The sequence below is a fragment of the Bison bison genome, unplaced genomic scaffold (assembly GCF_000754665.1).
Source record: "Bison bison bison isolate TAMUID 2011002044 unplaced genomic scaffold, Bison_UMD1.0 scf7180017864461, whole genome shotgun sequence".
NCBI lineage: Eukaryota > Metazoa > Chordata > Mammalia > Artiodactyla > Bovidae > Bison > Bison bison.
The window spans coordinates 154,831-173,520 of NW_011495023.1; the positions used below are offsets into that span (position 1 = coordinate 154,831).

Genomic DNA, 18,690 nt, shown 5'->3' on the forward strand with positions numbered 1-18,690 from the left:
ATAATAGAAGATACATCTATTGGTCTCTGCCTCTTATTCCCAGCACAGAGTTCCTAAAACCTTTTACTCTCCAAAGTGATAAGAACACCAGGAGCATTTTGTTGTTGTTGTTCTCATATTTGATCTTTGGCTGATTCCTCACCCAGGTCTCCTAGATCCCTTGGGATTTCCTGGGTGATAGCAGTGCCTTTTGTTCTAATGAGGTGACTCTGGGTGGGCTTCTGGATGGGGGGAGCAGAGGGTGGGGGAGGGCTGGTCACCAGAAAGACCCAGCCATGATTAGAAGCTTGGAATTTTCTGGGACTTCCCTGGAGGTCCAGTGGTTAAGACTCGGAGCTTCCACCGCAGGGGGCAAGGTTTTGATCCTTGGTTGGGGAACTAAGATCCTGCATGCAGAGCAGCTCTCTGAACCCTGTACTTGGGGGATTCTGATGGAGGCTTAGTCACATAGGCAATATCAAACATTAACTCTGTTTCCTTTCTCTAGAAAATGTAATTTTCTGCCCCACCCTGCATTCTCATTGATGAACACAAGGAGGCACTGGGAGAATGGTGCCCCTAGAGAGGCATGGAAGCTCCACACCACTTCCTGCAGCCCTTCCATCTACAGGTTCATCTGTATCTTTTACCACATCCTTTGGAAACAAAGTGATAAACGGTAAATTATTTACACATGAGCTGTGCAAAGGGAGGGGGAAAAAAAAAATCTTCCATTTTCAGTAGGTGGAAGTAAACAGATAATTCCCAAAACAGAAGTATCAAAAAGTAGCAGTTCACACATCTAGAACCTTGGAGCTAAGTTCCAAACAGCCAGAAGTGCTGAAAGTAGTTGCCTCCAGAGCAGAAATCTATGACACTTTTTAAGGGAGGGAATAGTAACCAGAGGATAATGAAACAACTAGCTATTGTTAAAAAGGAAAAAAAAAAATTGGTACATTTGCACCAACATTACCAGTGCCTATCTCTGCAAAAGGGATTTGGATTTTTATGTAATATAGTGAAATAATAACCCAATTATTGGTGTAATATATTGATACATAAGATCTTATGGAAAAATTCAAATGAACTTTTTGGCCAACCCAATATTACTATCATCATGGTAGCTATCAGTTTAAAAGCATTTACTATATCCTGAACTATATCTTATCTATGTACTTTATGCATACATTAACCCTATGAGATATTTTCATCAACATTGTATAGCTAAGGAAGCGGAAACACAAGGTAAGGGACTTTCCATGACTGCACAGAATTTGAACCCAGACAGTCTGGCTTCAGGGCCTGCGCTCAGTCCTGACAATTGCAAGTCATCTACGCTAGTCAGGACTCTGGTCCAAGTATCAGAAACCTAACTTAAACTGTCTTAAGTAAGAAGGCAAATTTATTAACCCATGTAAACAAAACTGTGTAAACCCTATGTGTAAACATAGGGATAGGGTTTTCAGAGTTAACTGGATTAATGGAGTTGAACTCACAGTTTTCTGACTCTTGTTTAAGTTCCTAGGTCTAGATGTTAGCTTATTTAAGCCTTATTTAAATAAGGCTTATTTAGAAGTTGGTTATTTAAGGCTCCTCCAAGTGGCAAGATAGACATCCTCAGGATCTCTCAGTTATAACCTTAGAGGCTGTAATTTAAAGAGAAAGAGAATGCAACAATGAGACAACCACTACACGCCTATCAGAATGGCTAAAATCCAAAACACCAACTCCCAGTGCTAGCAGAGATGTGGAGCAACAGGAACTCCCACTCACCACCGGTGGAAAGGCAAAATAGTACAGCCACTTTGGAAGACAGTGAAGTGAAAGTCACTCGGTCATCTTGCAACCCCATGGACTGTAGCCCGCCAGGCTCCTCTGTTCATGGAATTTTCCAGGCAAGAATACTGGAGTGGGTTGCCGTTTCCTACTCCATTTGGAAGACAGTTTGACGGTTTCTTACAGAATTAAGGGTGACTTTACCATGCAGTCCAGCAATGCTCTATTAGTATTCACCCAAGTGAGTTGAAAACTTATGAGCACACAAAAACCTACTCAGAGATGTTGACAGCAGCTTTATTCATGATTATTAAAATTTGGAAGCAACCAAGATGTCCTTTAGTACATGAATAAAGAAACTGGTACATCCAGACAATGGAATATTAATCAATGCTAAAAAGAGATGAATTACCTAAATCAGAAGGCAGTAAACTACAGCCCATGGGACAAATAGGGCCCCTTGTTTCGTAAATAAAATTTTATTGAAACACAGCCATAAAAACAAAAATGAGCTATGAAGCTATGATATTACATGGAGGAAATGTATATTGCAAAGTGAAAGAAGCCAGTCTGAAAGGGCTACATACTGTTATGACTCAAACTATGTAAGATTCTGGAAAAGCCTCTCTCTCCAAGCTCTGTGAAACAGATCCGGAGAATAACTCTTATTGCTTCACTGATGGTCATACAGCCCTCCCTGGGATTGTCACTGTGGTCAAGAGGAGAAGGAGATAGACAGGGGCCAGATCTGAGGGACATGCCCATTACTGTGGCTTGGGGTGGAGCAGAATTGCAGGGAGGAAGAGGAGAGTGATGTTTTATCAGCGGGGGGAATTTGTGCTGGGCAGGAAAAATGACAGTGGCTACACCTCACCTGTATTATGGATAAGTTTAAAAGTTGTTTGTTTCTTTGGAAAAAGGAAAGAACACTTATCATTTTTCAGCTTGAAAAACATGGTTCCATTGAAAAGGAGGATTAATGGAGAGAAAGACAAGATCAGGGTGAAAACAAGGAGAGAAAACAAGGACTAAGAAGTAGAAAAGAAAATGAAGAGAATTTAGGACAGTATTAAAGGCCAAAAGACATGGCCTTTCCTGTGTATGGGCAAAACTTATAAAATTAGTATCTCTATAAACTAGAACAATTTTATTCTCAGACAAAGATATGAGACCCAGTTCTAGCCAAGAAGATGGTGAAGGGATGTCCTGTGAGACTTCCAGGAAAGTTACAAGTTTATTAGATAAGGATCTTTGCCTGCTGGTACTGTAGACATTGGACCGAGATGTACAGCAGTCATTTGGCAAACACAAAGAGAAGACCCACGCCCTAATGATGACAGGACAGAACAACAGACGGAACCTGTGTCCCTGAGGGCACTGCAGGAGCACATCACTAGCCCTGGACTTCCTAACTCCTTGTAGATGAGGAAAACAACTCAAGCTGCTGCAGTTAGGTTCCTATTACAGGCAACAGAACACTGATATCTTAAGGATTACAAACAGCTGTCATCACTTTTATCACTACCTGGAGAAGTTACGGAGAAGGCAATGGCACCCCACTCCAGTCCTCTTGCCTGAAAGTCCCATGGACAGAGGAGCCTGGTAGGCTGCAGTCCATGGGGTCGCTAAGAGTCGGACACAACTCAGCGCCTTCACTTTCATGCACTGGAGGAGGAAATGGCAACCCACTCCAGTGTTCTTGCCTGGAGAATCCCAGGGACGGGGGAGCCTGGTGGGCTGCCGTCTATGGGGTTGCACAGAGTCGGACACAACTGAAGTGACTTAGCAGCAGCAGCAGCAGAGAACTTACAAGTTATACATTTGTATTAAAAACACCATTTTCTACCTAAGACCAATGGTATGCATTTAAGATGGCTGATGAAGGCTGCACTGAGAGGCTGTGGGAAGCGACTGAGTTGGAATAAAAATTGAAACTTAAGATTTTCACATGATCAACAACATTTTCAACTAAATGAGTTAACCACCACCCCGTTTCTTTCTTTTTAATGATGTGTAATAGCATGGCTTTATTTTGAAAGAGGAACAATTACTTTCTCTGAATCCCTACTATTTATTCTTATTTAAGCCTTAGTATATAATCAACGCACTTCTGACAGTAACAAGAAATAAAAACCATAACAATTCTCATTAACCTTTTATTTTTAACTTAATTTTACAGTAAAGAAACAGAAAAGTATTATCATTAAAAAAATACCATAGCTGTCAATCTTAAATGAGATTGTTAAACAAAGCAGTAACACTATGTCATGTAATTACATCTTTACTTGTATATACAAGAACAGTGTGCAAAGTGCTTTTCAAACTATAAAATAAGACTTTGGAATAGGATACAATTGGTTATCCCTAGGAGCTAGTTACCTCCAACTGCTTGTCACGAATCACAACTGCTTACATTCTTACTCTGCATCTTATTTCCTTATATACTAAGAGGAAAGCCACCATTTTCTGATACCAGATAGAGGGCTAATTTTTTAGAATAATTCCAGATCCACAGGTTTAAATTTTATTGTTACATATAATTCAGTTACTGGCTTCATTTTTTTCCCCTAAATAAATAGAGGACAGCTTTTTAAAAGCAAATAATCAGTAGATCCATTTAGACAGACACATTTTAATCAAGATGGGATTAAAAATTTTTAAAAAAACACCAAGTTACATGTAAGAAAAAATCAAGGGAAAAAACAGTCTTCAGAAAAGCAAATCATATTCTTTTTCTTCAGGTAAACAAAGAACCACCCTCTATACTAGGACAGATTACTTTCTCTCTTATCAAAAACACTCTGAACACATGATGCTAAAGCCAACATCACACATACCAAGAATATTTAAAAATCATTTGATAATAAGCCTTTGAATCAGAGAAATCTTGGAAGTATAAGTAAGGTACATCTACATGAGCAGGGAGTTTCAAAAGGTATACAGGAAGGACAATTCCCAAGAAAGCCTTCAAGAATCTAAGTTACAGTCTTCTTCTTAATCTATAGGTGGGGGGTTGGGGAGAGACACTTAAATTTACACTAGTTGGGTGTGTCTTATTCAAATAGAAGCTTATGGCCTGCTAGCTTGCAAATCCCTCCAACACCCCTTGAGAAATAGGTACGTCTCCAATATTATACCCCGAAGAAAAACTGAGGCACTAAGAGGTTAAGAGTCCGGTCTGTGTGGTTTATACCAGTTGCAGAAAAGTGATTTTTCATGTGTTTCCTTTTGACCTTTGTAAAAACAGTATAAATAAGTTTTCATTTTATATTTCAAAGCACCCTATGAAGCAGAAACAAGATATTCTCAGTTAAAGGAAAATGATTACAAAGGAATCCATGTATATAACTGAATACAAATCTTATTAATGATCTGCAGACTCAGAACACACTGACAAACCTACTTTAAGCCCACTCTTCATCATTTCCATTAGCCGGTAAGGTCTATTCTGTGAATCATTTGTAAAAATGAAGCCTAGTACACAGGGCTCTGCTTTGTCATGATGCCTGAACACTGAAGTCAGAGCTGTGCATGCCCAAGTGGGATCTTGAGCAGCCCACAGAGTGGATGTGGAGAAGATTCTTCCAGTCTTTTTCTAGTAAACTGCATGGCGGTTCAGTGACTTAAAAAGACGGTTGATTTATTAGTTGAAATTCACTCCTGGTTTGCATACTTTCTCCTATTTAATTTAGAAAGTTAAAAATACCCAGTTATAAATCTGTTCTCATCATCACAACTATACCTGGGAAAAGCAGCTTATCATTCTCTATGGGAGATAATCAGGTAAACATGTTACCAAACAGTAATTAATAATTTAATGTCCTTCGAAGTCAAGGCTAGGGGAAATCTATGCTACTTATCACCTAGTTGAGATTGATTATTCAAGTATCAGCAATATTAGTCCTTAAAATGTTTATCATTTGTGTAGTGCAAAATATATATATATATATATGTACACAAACCAAACTACTGGACAACAAAAATGTAATCATCACAAACTAGGATTTTCGTGTAAGCTCCACAATTGGTATCATCCCGAGGTTATCCAGGGCCAGTAGATTTCTTCAACAAAATGTCATTTTCTTTAGTTCAATTTTCTTTGAAAAGAGGAAAATAAACAAGGTCTTATGAGTATAAACGCAACCTGAATATGAGACACATCCATACCAAACAATTTGCTGAATGGTAGGTAACATAATAATAATACTCAAATTCAAAATAAGACCATGAAATTACAAATGATTCTTATGCAGTTACTTCATGTCACTTAGAGCGCAACAGGAAAGATCCACCTGCAAGTGATGACATTACCAAGTTACAGTTTCCAACAAACAATTTAAATGCACCTTCCCTGGGAGAGAGGTTCAAGAGGGAGGAGACATAGGTATACCTTTGGCTGATTCATGTTGATATTTGGCAGAAACCAACACAGTATTGGAAAGCAATTATACTTCAATTAAAAATAAATTTAATAAATGTACACTCCTCTTATGGCTTCTAGAATCTCATCTAGTTGGCTATTCCACAGTTCAGACTTTTGCAAATTATTTCATAATTTTATCAAAATGGAAAAGTTCTGAAACAAAAAACTTACTAAAACAACAAAAGTTTGCTAGATGCACAGCCTGACTGTTCATTTAATCAACACATATTATGTATCTGATACTTTCTAGGCACTGTGCCAGTGACTGAGGATCACCCATCCATAAGGCAGGCTCTCAGCCCTCAAAAAGCTGTTTAATTGATGGGATGGGGTGGAAAGGACATGTGAACCAACAACTCAGATACGTATAATGTGACAGTTTTACTAATAGCAGGGTCAGTTACCAGGGAAGGATAAACTTGTGAGCACAAGACAACAATCACATGTGATCTGAATTCTGGGAAAGGACCCACAGCTGTAAAACTTCTAAACAGTCCTCAGCATTGCAGAGGCCAAAATGCCTGAAACTGTCATTACACACTGATTCCTCTCCTCTGTAGAAGGGCTTCCCTCATTCACATGGCAAAGAATCTGCCTACAATTCAGGAGACCCAGGTTCAATCCTAGGGTTGGGAAGATCCTCTGGAGAAGGAAATAACTACCCACTTCAGCAGTCTAGGCTGGAGATTCCAACGGACAGAGAAGCCTGGCAGACTATAGTCCATGGGGTTGCAAGAGCCAGACATGACTTGGTGACTACACCACCACCTTTGTAGAAATAATCTTAGGCAATGCCTTGGCAAGGATGACCTTGTACATAACTAGACATTCTTTATCCTCTGAAGAAATCTTATGTACATCTGGGTGTGACATTTTAAATAATCAGATGGATTTTCACATAACAGGAGAAGATTACTCATGGCATGAAGGAAAAAAAACCCTGGAGGAACAGAATCATGGGTGGTTGTAAAGACTGCCTGAGTGAGGTGTTAGCAGAAATGCTGACAGGGAGGTGCCTGAACTCACGTGATGCAGATTGCCATACAAGGTCTTCTAAAGATTTACCAAAAAGCACATGACTTGATGTATGAAACCCCCAATCTTCAACTGTAATAGGGTAATAGACATAAGTCACTATTACTATCTTCAGAATTTGGGGATTTTTTTCAGGCACTTATAAACTTTCTCTCCTTTTATAAAAAATTAACTTGCATAATGGAGGGTATAGGGGGTAAGAGAAGTTACAGAAAATAACAGAAAAGAAAGCAGGAATAGCATCCTGCCTTCCCCCAGCCCACTGAACTCTGCTCTATCAGGAATGCTGAGATGTTTCTGTGCCCCAGAAACCTAGGCGTGACTTTTGTAAAACACTTATTTATTTTTAATTAATTAAAAATATGCTTGCTTCAAAGTACAGGCTATCACAATTAAGCTAATATCACAATAAAGTGAGACAAGCAAATTTTCAGGTTTCCCAGTGCATAGTTTACACTCTACTGTAGTCTACTAAGTCTGCAATAGCATTATGTTTAAAAATACCTGTACATTCCTTCAATTAAAAATTGTGAAGTCAGTAAGTCATGTCTGACTGTGCAATCATACGGTCTGCAGCACACCAGGCCTCCCTGTCCTTCACTATCTCCTGGAGTTTCCTCAAACTCATGTCCATGGAGTCAGTGATGCTATCCAACCATCTCATCCTCTGTCATCCCCTTCTCCTCCTGCCCTCAGTCTTTACCGGCATCAGGGTCTATTCCAATGAGTCAGTTCTTCACATCAGGTGGCCAAAGTATTGGAGCTTCAGCATCAGTCCTTCCAGTGAATATTCAGGTTGATTTCCTCTAGGATTGACTGATTTGATCTCTTTGCTGTCCAGGAACTCTCAAAGAGTCTTCTCCAGCACCACAATTCAAAAGCATCAATTCTTTGGCACTCAGCCTTTTTTATGGTCCAACTCTTAAATCCATACATGACTACTGGAGAAACCATAGCTCTGACTATTGGACCTTTGTTGGCAAAGTCATCTTTGCTTTTTAATATGCTGTCTAGGTTTGCCATAGACAAACTTTTTCTACCAAAAATGCTTTATTGCTAAAAAATGCTAACCATCATCTGAACCTTCAACAAGTCATAGGAATAACATCAAACATCACTAATCACAGATCACCATAACTGATTAAAAAAATAATGAAAAAGCCTGAGATATTTCAAGAATTACCAAATAAGACCAAGAGACATGAAGTGAACAGATACTGGGAAAATGGTGCTGATAGCCTTACAACAGGGGTGTCACAAAACTTCAGAGTTTACAAACTAGAATATGTGCAAAGTGCAAAAAAAAAAGGAGACAAGGTCTGCTTGTAACATTTTAAGACTAGTCTTGTGGACTTAAAACGTCTGTTTTCAGTGATTTCCCTGGCGATCCCGTGGTTAGGGCTCAGTACTTTCACTGACGTGGCCTGGGTTTGATCCGTGGTCAGGGAACTAAGATCCCACAAGCCATGTGGTTTGGTCAAAAAAGAAAGGTCTGCTATCAGTACTTTAGACTTAAGTCATGGACAACTCTAATAGCAGAATGACCAGGTTAGGTATCTGAGGGAATATGGTACCACAGGAAGTACCATCTTAAGAGGCTGGCTGTTCGGGGCCTAATTTTGAACAGGGCTACAGATGTTACTCTTCATAGCATGCAGAAAGAATGTTTTTCAGATACCCTGCAGATTGATATAGGATCTCATTTACTTTTATCATTTTTTAATGTAAGCTATTATATATAGAATGGATAAACACCAAGGTCCTACTGTATAGCACAGAGAACTATTTTCAATATTCTATAACAAAACATAATGGAAAATAATATAAAATGTATATGTATATGTATAATTGAATTACTTTGCTATATAGCAGAATTAACACTAAATCAACTATAAAAAATGTACATTCTTCTATACTGGGGGGAAAAAAATCAAGCAGTGGACCTTAAGTATTACTTTCCATGTAAAAAAAAATTTTTTTAAAAGCTTAACACAAATAGATAAGCAGTTACTTTACATGTGTATAGGATTATCTCAGTGTATGCTTGCATCCAGATGCATATATATATATACGTTAAATAAAATCAAAGCCTATCCATGTCACATGGTACTTCAGCTGCTCTACCAAGAGTGGGCATTTAACCATGTATTCAGCACATATTTACTGAAAGCCAGATACGTGCCAGACACTGTGCCAGAGCATGACATACAGAATGGGCCCTCTCCTGGCCACACTTTTCCCATCCTAAGACGATTTTTAGATCTTTGTCTTCATCGCTAACACGGACCTGTCTCCTCCAAACCAAGCACACTGTTCTCTAATCTTCTTTCCTATGACACTAAAAACCTGATAAACACTGCCAGATTCAGTTCAGTTCAGTTCAGTTGCTTAGTCATGTCCGACTCTTTGCAACCCCATGGACTACAGCATGCCAGGCTTCCTTGTCCATCAACAACTCCCGGAGTTTACTCAAACTCATGTCCATTGAGTCGGTGATGCCATCTAGCCATCTCATCCTCTGTCGTCCCCTTCTCCTCCTGCCTTCAATCTTTCCCAGCATCAGGGTCTTTTCAAATGAGTCAGTTCTTCACATCAGGTAGCCAAAGTATTGGGAGTTTCAGCTTCAGCATCAGTCCTTCCAATAAGTATTCGGGACTGATTTCCTTTAGGATGGACTGCTTGGATCTCCTTGCAGTCCAAGGGACTCTCAGCACCACAGTTGAAAAGTATCAATTCTTCAGCACTCAGCTTTCTTTATAGTCCAACTCTCAAATCCATACATGACTACTGGAAAAACCATAGTTTTGACTAGATGGACCTTTGTTGGCAAAGTAATGTCTCTGCTTTTGAATATGCTAGGTTGGTCTAACTTTTCTTCTAAGGATCAAGTGTCTTAATTTCATGGCTGTAGTCACCATCTGCAGTGATTTTGGAGCCCCAAAAAATAAAGTCTGCCACTGTTTCCCAATTTATTTGCCATGAAGTGATGGGACAGGATGCCATAATCTTCATTTTCTGAATGTTGAGTTTGAAGCCAACTTTTTCACTCTCTTTCACTTTCATCAAGAGGCTCTTTAGTTCTTCTTTGCTTTCTGCCATAAAGGTGGTATCATCTGCATATCTGAGGTTACTGATATTTCTCCTGGCAGTATTGATTCCTGCTTGTGCTTCATCCAGCCCAGCATTTTTCATGATGTACTCTGCATGTAAGTTAAATAAACAGGGTGACGATATACAGCCTTGACATACTCCTTTCCCGATTTGGAACCAGTCTGTTTTCCATGTCCAGTTCTAATTGTTGCTTCTTGACCTGAATACAGATTTCTCAGGAGGCAGGTCAGGTGGTCTGGTATCCCCATCTCTTTAAGAATTATCCAGTTTGTTGTGATCCATGCAATCAAAGGCTTTGGCATAGTCAATAAAGCAGAAGTAGATGTTTTTCTGGATCTCTCTTGTTTTTTCAGTGATCCAATGGATGTTGGCAATTTGATCTCTGGTTCTTCTGTCTTTTCTAAATCTTACTTGAACATCTGGAAGTTCACGGTTCATGTACTGTTGAAGCTTGGCTTGGAGAATTTTGAGCATTATTTTATTAGTGTGTGAGATTGTGCAATTGTGCAGTAGTTTGAACACTCTTTGGCATTGCCTTTTTTTAGGATTGGAATGAAAACTGCCAGATTAAAACATGCCTAAAGCCCCTCAGACAGCATATTAAAAAGCAGAGACATTATTCTGTCAACAAAGGTCTGTCTAGTCAAGGCTATGGTTTTTCCAGTGGTCATGTATGGATGTGAGAGTTGGAAATGAAACTGAAAATGAAGATTATGGCATCGGGTCCCATCAGAAAGCTGAGCACTGAAGAATTGATACTTTTGAACTGTGGTGTTGGAGAAGACTCTTGACAGTCCCTTGGACTGCAAGGAGATCCAACCAGTCCATCCTAAAGGAGATCAGTCCTGGGTGTTCATTGGTAGGACTGATGTTGAAGCTGAAACTCCAATAATTTGGCCACCTGATGTGAAGAGCAGACTCACTGGAAAAGACCCCGATGCTGGGAAAGATTGAAGGCAGGAGAAGGGGACGACAGAGGATGAGATGGTTGGATGGCATCACCAACTCAACAGACATGGGTTTAGATGGACTCCGGGAGTTGGTGATGGACAGGGAGGCCTGGCGTGCTGCGGTTCATGGGGTCGCAAAGAGTCGGACACGACTGAGCGACTGAACTGAACTGAACTGAAAGCCCCTCAAAGCCAAACCTTTATTTTTGATTCAAACATGGCTCCACCTCCAACCCCGGTTGGTTTGTTACATGTGTAACCAAACAATACATAAAAGCACCATCTCATCAAAATGCAACTGCACAGCACTAAATAATTTACAACTTGGAAGGGCTAAACACCCAGGATACATTGAAAACTGGATACAGATTCAATAATAATAAAACAGAAAATTAAAAACAGAGCAAAGTTTTCCCATTCAGAGACATCTGTCAACAGACAGAAGGCATACTTAGGAGGACTGTTATATACTTTCACTAGTGAGGAACATTAAAAAATAATAATCATTTTAGAAAAACTGTAATTTTCAAAGACTAAGCAAAGTACAGTTTGTTTTTTCAGTTTTTAATAAAGTGACAAGCTGCTTCAACCTTAAGTGTGAAATAATACTGAAGTAATAAGCTTTATGTTTTTTTGTCCTGTGCCCAGTTTCTCTATTCTCCAGTCCCCAACTTTCAACAAAGGAAAACATGAAAAAGAATTCTTGAATGCACTACAAAATATATACACACTTTCCATTAGCACCACTGTTTCCAGCTGCTTAAATTCAGCATAACCACCTACTGAAAAACAGTTTGGCTCTTTTTTCCTCCTGTTATCAGGGATGTTAGGATTTAAAACACTATATAGAAACCAACCATCACAGTAGAAACATCAATTGTGTGGGAAAAGAAAGGATTTAAACTACGGTCTATATCTTAACAGCTGAAATAACACATATACAGATGGCTTAGAAAGGGGTAAATGACACTGAGAAAGCAGCTTAGGCTTCTGAAATCCCACCTAAGTTTCTGTAAGTCAGCAACTATATTCCAAGAACACTAATGTATCAGAAAACTTACTGAGTTCATTTATAAAGATAAATCAAACTGTCATAACATAAGCAGAGAACAAAGAAGACTAAACTGAGGTCACGTGCGTTTTCAGTTTCTCTACTATGAAGTACTCTCACTAAAGCACTTAAGAGTAGTAAGCCAGTTACCCCTGTTATGTAAGAGAAGGGTAAATATTTGGTTTTTGCTTTTGTTATCATGTGCAGTAATTAGAAACGTCAGTTCTTTGATAGAGATACAACAGACATACAATTATTTAAATTTGTAGGTTTTTTTAAAAATGTGTTTCTACTGCACATGCATAAGAGAACACTTAAAATCTTACCACCAAACACCCCCTGTCTTTTCCCCATTGGTTCTGACCTAATGAGAAATGGTGACAAAACAACAAAAACATAATCAATGAGGCCAAGAACGACCAACATTTGTCCCTCTGCCCATCCAGGGAAAATAATTCAGTTTATGTAGTGTCTCAAAAAATTGCTCTGAAGATTTTCTTGAACCCAATAGTTTTGGCCTCATGTTACTCCTCATCTAGACAACCTCAGAGTACTTGCCAATGATTCTATTATTTTCCATCTTATCTGAATTACTTCCTGGCATCCAATCTGGAATTCTGGTTCTCAAATTAGAATAAGCCCTACTTCTGGAGACAGTCCACCACCAGGGTGAACATTTTCTAAAGTGCAAGTGTCTATATTTCTAAGGTACAGAAAATGAATGCAGGCATTTTTCATCTGTTGTCCTTTAATATTAGCAAAGGGCCCAAAATAAACATCAGATGTTAAGAACATTATTTCTCCATAAAACTTATGCCTGTAATCAATCATTTTCTTGTTGCATGAATCAAAAGTGTGCAAATTCTTTAGATGCTCTCAAGTGAAAAAATTTTAATATAACAAGTGTCTAGCAACCCACCAGATACCATTACCAAGGTAGTCGCAGTCTCAGATCAGTACAGGATGTTCAGTATGACAATCCATCTGTAAGATGGACCTATTTCCCTGACTACTGCTGAAAGCTCTGCCTGCTGTAGAAGAGTTTGCATACCACTTAGAATACATACTGTGTAGAATTATATACCAGTGTGTAAACTGGTAATATAAACAGGCTTCCCTGGTGGCTAAGACAGTGAAGAATCCACCTGCAATGCAGGAGACCCAGGCTCGATCCCTGGGGCACAGAGATCCCCTGGAGGAGGAAATGGCAACCCACTCCAGTATTCTTGCCTGGAGAGTTCAATAGACAGAGGAGTCTGGTGGGCTACAGTCAATGGGGACGCAAAGAGTCAAACATGACTGAGTGATTAATACTTTCACTTTTTTCACTTTACAATTATAAAACTATCATATTACCTTCTCCTTCTTTGGTAATATAAATGCACCAACCACTGAGCAATAAAAGGCCATATGATAGCGAAGGTTAATGCACCAGGAGACATCTCGAAGGGCCACCAAGATGGTCTCTGAGAAAATAAAATAAGCTGGTCACCAATCTGTTTCATGTATAAACTTAAAAACACATCTAGTTCATAATTTTTAAAATATACAATAAAAGATTTCATTCCTCCTAGAGGGAGGGAGAAGGCAATGGCACCCCACTCCAGTACTCTTGCCTGGCAAATCCCACGGGCAGAGGAGCCTGGTAGGCTGCAGTCCATGGGGTCGCTAAGAGTCAAACACGACTGACTGACTTCACTTTCACTTTCCACTTTCATGAATTGGAGAAGGAAATGGCAACCCACTCCAGTGTTCTTGCCTGGAGAATCCCAGGGACAGGGGAGCCTGGTGGGCTGCCGTCTATGGGGTCGCACAGAGTCGGACACGACTGAAGCGACTTAGCAGCAGAGGGAGGGAGATAATTTTAGAGCATAATTCATGTAGACTCTCAGAAGTCCTTCAGACTGACAAGACAAACATAGATATATAATTTTTTAAATCTTCTACTTTGTATAGTAGTGTAGCCAATGATTCAGCCATACATATACATGCATCCATTCTCCCCCAAACTCCCCTCCCATCCAGACTGCTACATAACATTGAGCAGAGTTCCCTGTGCTATACAGTAGGTCCTTGTTGGTTACCCATTTTAAATATAGCAGTGTGTACATGTCCATCTCAAACTCTCCCTTCCCCCCACCCTTCCCCCACAGCGACCAGAAGTTTGTTCTCCAAGTCTATGATTCTCTTTCTGTTTTAAAACAAATATATTTTAAACCTCAAAGTTCAAAATGGTAAATATTATTTTGAAAACTTTAAGAGTATCATATAATCTATATTTATTGTAACCTGTTTGAAACCCTGGTGCTTAGCTTTAAGAAAAGAATTTCTTACCGGTGAAGTGGGCTGATTACTGGTCTGTAATGCTGATGATTTTGCCTATAAATACAAACAAACAGTGATTTAGCTTTGACAGAAAGAAAAAATACAGTACTTTTTTCCTATTTCCTGTCTTTTAAAAGAAGCCTGAAATATTAGTTTATTGTCAATTTTTCTGCTAATTATGATTATCCTGAAACTCACAGTAACCAAATTAAAAGTCCCTAAAGTTGCCAGCCAAATACTTATCTTTGGCATTTTATGTTTTATAGTAGTTCAAATATAAAATTATCAAAATAAAACCTTAAATTAATGAGCCATTACTTCTTTTACATTCTTTTTAAATTACCTACTCAACATTTCTTAATTCCTTAAATTCCACATAAACTACCAACTTACAAACATTCGAGGAGAACTGCAGCCCTGATCATTAAGAATGCAAAAATGTAAAGATCAAGTGAACAATATCCAAGTATTTGTTTTGGAAATTCATGATCAGCTATAGCAAACCACAGTGGAGGTCAAATTGTAATTTTTCCTTTCTCTCTGCTTAGAAGTTTTCATCTTAAAAATAATTTACATTAAAGTATGGGGAAGTTAGTATATTAACCCTAGAGCATTTTAAAAAGAGGTCAAAATAGAGGACCATGCTTACTATAAAACGATGACACTTCAATGATGGACTCTAGGACATTAGCTACAGTCTCTGTTAGTGCCTAAAACTGTACTATTCAACAATTCTTATTCTCCTGTTCTTCTTCCTACTTCCAACATGGTACTCCTAATTTTATAGACTGAAAATTTCCTATTACTTTAAGTGGTATTTGGCTTTTGGCACAGTCTTTTCTGAAATAATATTTTCAAAAGTAGATCCTTTTAAAAATCATTAATCTCCACTGATATGTGTAAATCAGATTTCTTTTTTAATCTAACAGCAAATAATTACTGTGCCCCCTACTTGGAATGAGGCTGCATGCTTAAGCAGCAGTAAATAAAATAGTTCCTACAATCATGGTGTTTAATAGCCTAACAGGAACGAGATATTAAACACACAGTACCAAAAAAATCACACATTCAACATTGAAAAACCATTTTGTAAAACTGTTACTGTGTACCATTTTATGCTTCCAGAATCTCTTTCTTAGCAAAACCATTCAAATCAGTGTGTTTGAATATTTTTCTCAGTGTGTTTGAATACACCTCTTGATAAAACATCATCTGAGCCCTGTTCCCTAAAAATAGATTCTTACTTAGCTGCTAAAATAAGGTTTGGGTATCATTTGTGTGGTCCATTTAAATCAGATTAACGCAGATTGCAGCTGCACACTGTTTGACAGGATCAACAGCAGATAAGACAAGACAAATGCAGAAGCCCACCTGTGACGCCGCCAGCATCTCCAGTTTGTGGAGTCTCTGGAGGACGTTCTGCATGTCCTCCTGCAGGCGCATGAGCACAAGCGCGATCTGCTCGTTCAGGCTGCCCCTTGAGCCTCTGTCCGAACCCCAGCGTTCCCCATCACCTCCACTTCCCACTTGCCGACCCTTGCTTCCTTCACTCAAATGCTGCATCCTGTGCCCTATTTTAAGAGACCAAAATAAATTACTTTTTGGCTCAGTGGTAAAGAATCCACCTGCCAATGCAAGACACACAGATTTGATCCCTGGGTCGAGAGGATCCCCTGGAGCAGGAAATAGCAACCCACTCCCGTATTCTTGCCTGGGAAATTCCATGGACAGAGGGGCCTGGTGGGCTACAGTCCATGGGGTTGCAAAAGAGGGACATGACTTAGCACCTAAACAACAACAACAATCATATTTATAAAAGTAGAAATGGTGGGGTTTGGGTTTTGTTTTGTTTTTTTCATTTTTCCTGTTTCTTTGAGATCTAAATTTCCAAAGTGGAGTGGAAGCAATAATAAAGTACACAAAATAAACTACTAAAATCAAAGAAGTTGACATAGGTGGAAACTTCCATTTATACTTACTGTTTTTTTGCTAAGGTTTTATAATGTACCTAATAAATTAGTACACAACTCAATGTATATAATATATAAATAATATACATATTTGGGTACATTCTTAAGAATTATTTACTAATATAGTAACAAGATTGAAAAATATGAAAACTGTTTCTTTTAGAGTACTGAGAGCTACATCAAATAGCCATGTTTTCTTATTTGGTCATTGTAAGCCTCCCAAAGGTTTTTAACTGATTGTTCTTATAAATGCCATCATAGTTAGACATATGGAAATCTCACTACTATTAACACATGGTTATCTATCCATCCATTTTTTCCCAACACATATATTTACAGAATTGGCATTACCCCTTATACGTAATTTTGTGTACTACTTGTTAAAAGATATTATGAATATTTGTGTGTTCATAACAAATTTTATTTTAAATAATAAAATTTTATTCCAGTCCCAATAACACTGAAATGGCTACGTGAATTCATTTGTAAGACAAAGAAGTAATTTACTCAATTGTTCTCCACTTTTGGATAGTTAGGATGACTCCAAATTTTTACGATTACAAATAACATTGCAATGAATATTTTTGTATATAAATAAATTCTTGTCCAAATTTCTGTTGATTTCTTTAGGTCAGACAAATTCAAAGAAGAATTTCTGGATGAAAGGATAACAACTCTGTTGTGGTTTTTAATAAATGTTGCCAAGTTATTTTTCAGAAAGACTGAAACTTTTGTTTGTTTGGTTTTTTTTTCGGCTGAGCTGCGTTGGGAATCCTAGTTTCCCAATCAGGAATCAAACCCATGCCGCCTTACACGGGGAATGCAGAGTCCTAACCACTGAATTGCCAGGGAAGTCCAAAACAGTTTTATATTGCAGTGTGTAAAAGGTACTACTGTGTTACCTTACCCTTGCAGAAATGGGATATCACAAGTTTTATATGTTTGCTTGTATAATGTGTAAGTTTTCAACATTATAAGGGAATTCCCTGGCAGTCCAAGGGATGAGACTCCATGCTTCCACTGCAGGGGGCAGGGGTTCAGTTCCTGATTGGGAAATAAGATCCTGTATGCTGCATGGCATGGCCAAAAGACAAAAATAAAAAAAGAAGTGACAGGACACACATTTGGCTACCTTAAAGAAGTATATAAAAGATGTGGAAATAGATATGTTTTCCCCCATATCTTCAAAGAATACAGTGTTATGCCCTGTACAGTCAAAGGAGAGAACCAGACATAAAGGAAAATGGTCAGATGTTCTGAGGATAACTCTCAACACTCCCTTTGCCAAGGGACAGTCCTGGTGCCTCTCCTATCGAGAACCTCTCCATTTCATTAATTCCTTTATAAAGGCAGTGAGAACAAAAAACAAGTACCACCTACCTCTCCCTCTCCTAATGTTAGAGAACTCCTCACTTTCTCCAGCCCGTTTCTCGCGGTGCGGGGCTCCACTGTTACTCCCGCCGTCCTCTCCCCCACGCTTTACTTCACCTTTGCCTTCAACCGCTGCGCCCTGCATGTCCTCAGGGCTGCCGTTCCCAGGAAGTCCTTGAACAGCTTCAGGAAAACCAGAACTTTCCAACGGTTGACTGGGATTACCACCCAAGTAATAGGAAAATGGTCCATTGTTTGATATAAAGCCGTCTAAAGACTACAAATGGAAAACAGTTATACATCACCAAGTTCTTATGACAACTGAAGAATTACTGGCTTTATAAAGTGGGTTTTTTTTTTAATATTATCATAGAAAATATTATTTTTCTAAAAAATGTCAACTCATTTTCTGCCTCCCATCTGCAGGGAAGAAATGGGATGGAGATGATTCATCTATGAGCAAAGAACTGAGATACTTGGCAATGAACTGTTCTCATGAGTCATTCATCCAAGAAACATTTAAATACCTAGAGTTAATGTGTTCAAAAAGCACTGTGACAACATTGTAAATCAATTATACCTCAATAAAGTTAAAAATAATGAATTAATGAAGTTAAAAATTAAATAAATTGAAAATAATTTTAGAAGGAACTGTGTTAGAATATGGGTGAGGAAGACTGGGGGGTGGGATATATAAAC

The 18,690-nt window shown here is 38.6% G+C and overlaps 1 protein-coding gene across 4 annotated transcripts in view; it reads right to left on the reverse strand.

Annotated features, from left to right (window-relative positions):
• Nucleotides 1–3,897: 3,897 nt before the first annotated feature.
• The window catches only part of ACBD5 (acyl-CoA binding domain containing 5), a 31,539-nt gene continuing 16,746 nt past the window's right edge, over nucleotides 3,898–18,690 (reverse strand). For all 4 annotated transcript variants that reach the window (XM_010859829.1, XM_010859828.1, XM_010859826.1 and 1 more), the window contains 5 exons: nucleotides 18,001–18,268; nucleotides 16,022–16,221; nucleotides 14,660–14,704; nucleotides 13,682–13,791; nucleotides 3,898–5,852 (listed from right to left, as the gene is read on the reverse strand). In XM_010859829.1, coding sequence (XP_010858131.1) covers nucleotides 5,840–5,852; nucleotides 13,682–13,791; nucleotides 14,660–14,704; nucleotides 16,022–16,221; nucleotides 18,001–18,268 — 636 coding nt within the window. In that variant the 3' untranslated portion in view covers nucleotides 3,898–5,839. The remainder of the gene's footprint in view (nucleotides 5,853–13,681; nucleotides 13,792–14,659; nucleotides 14,705–16,021; nucleotides 16,222–18,000; nucleotides 18,269–18,690) is intronic.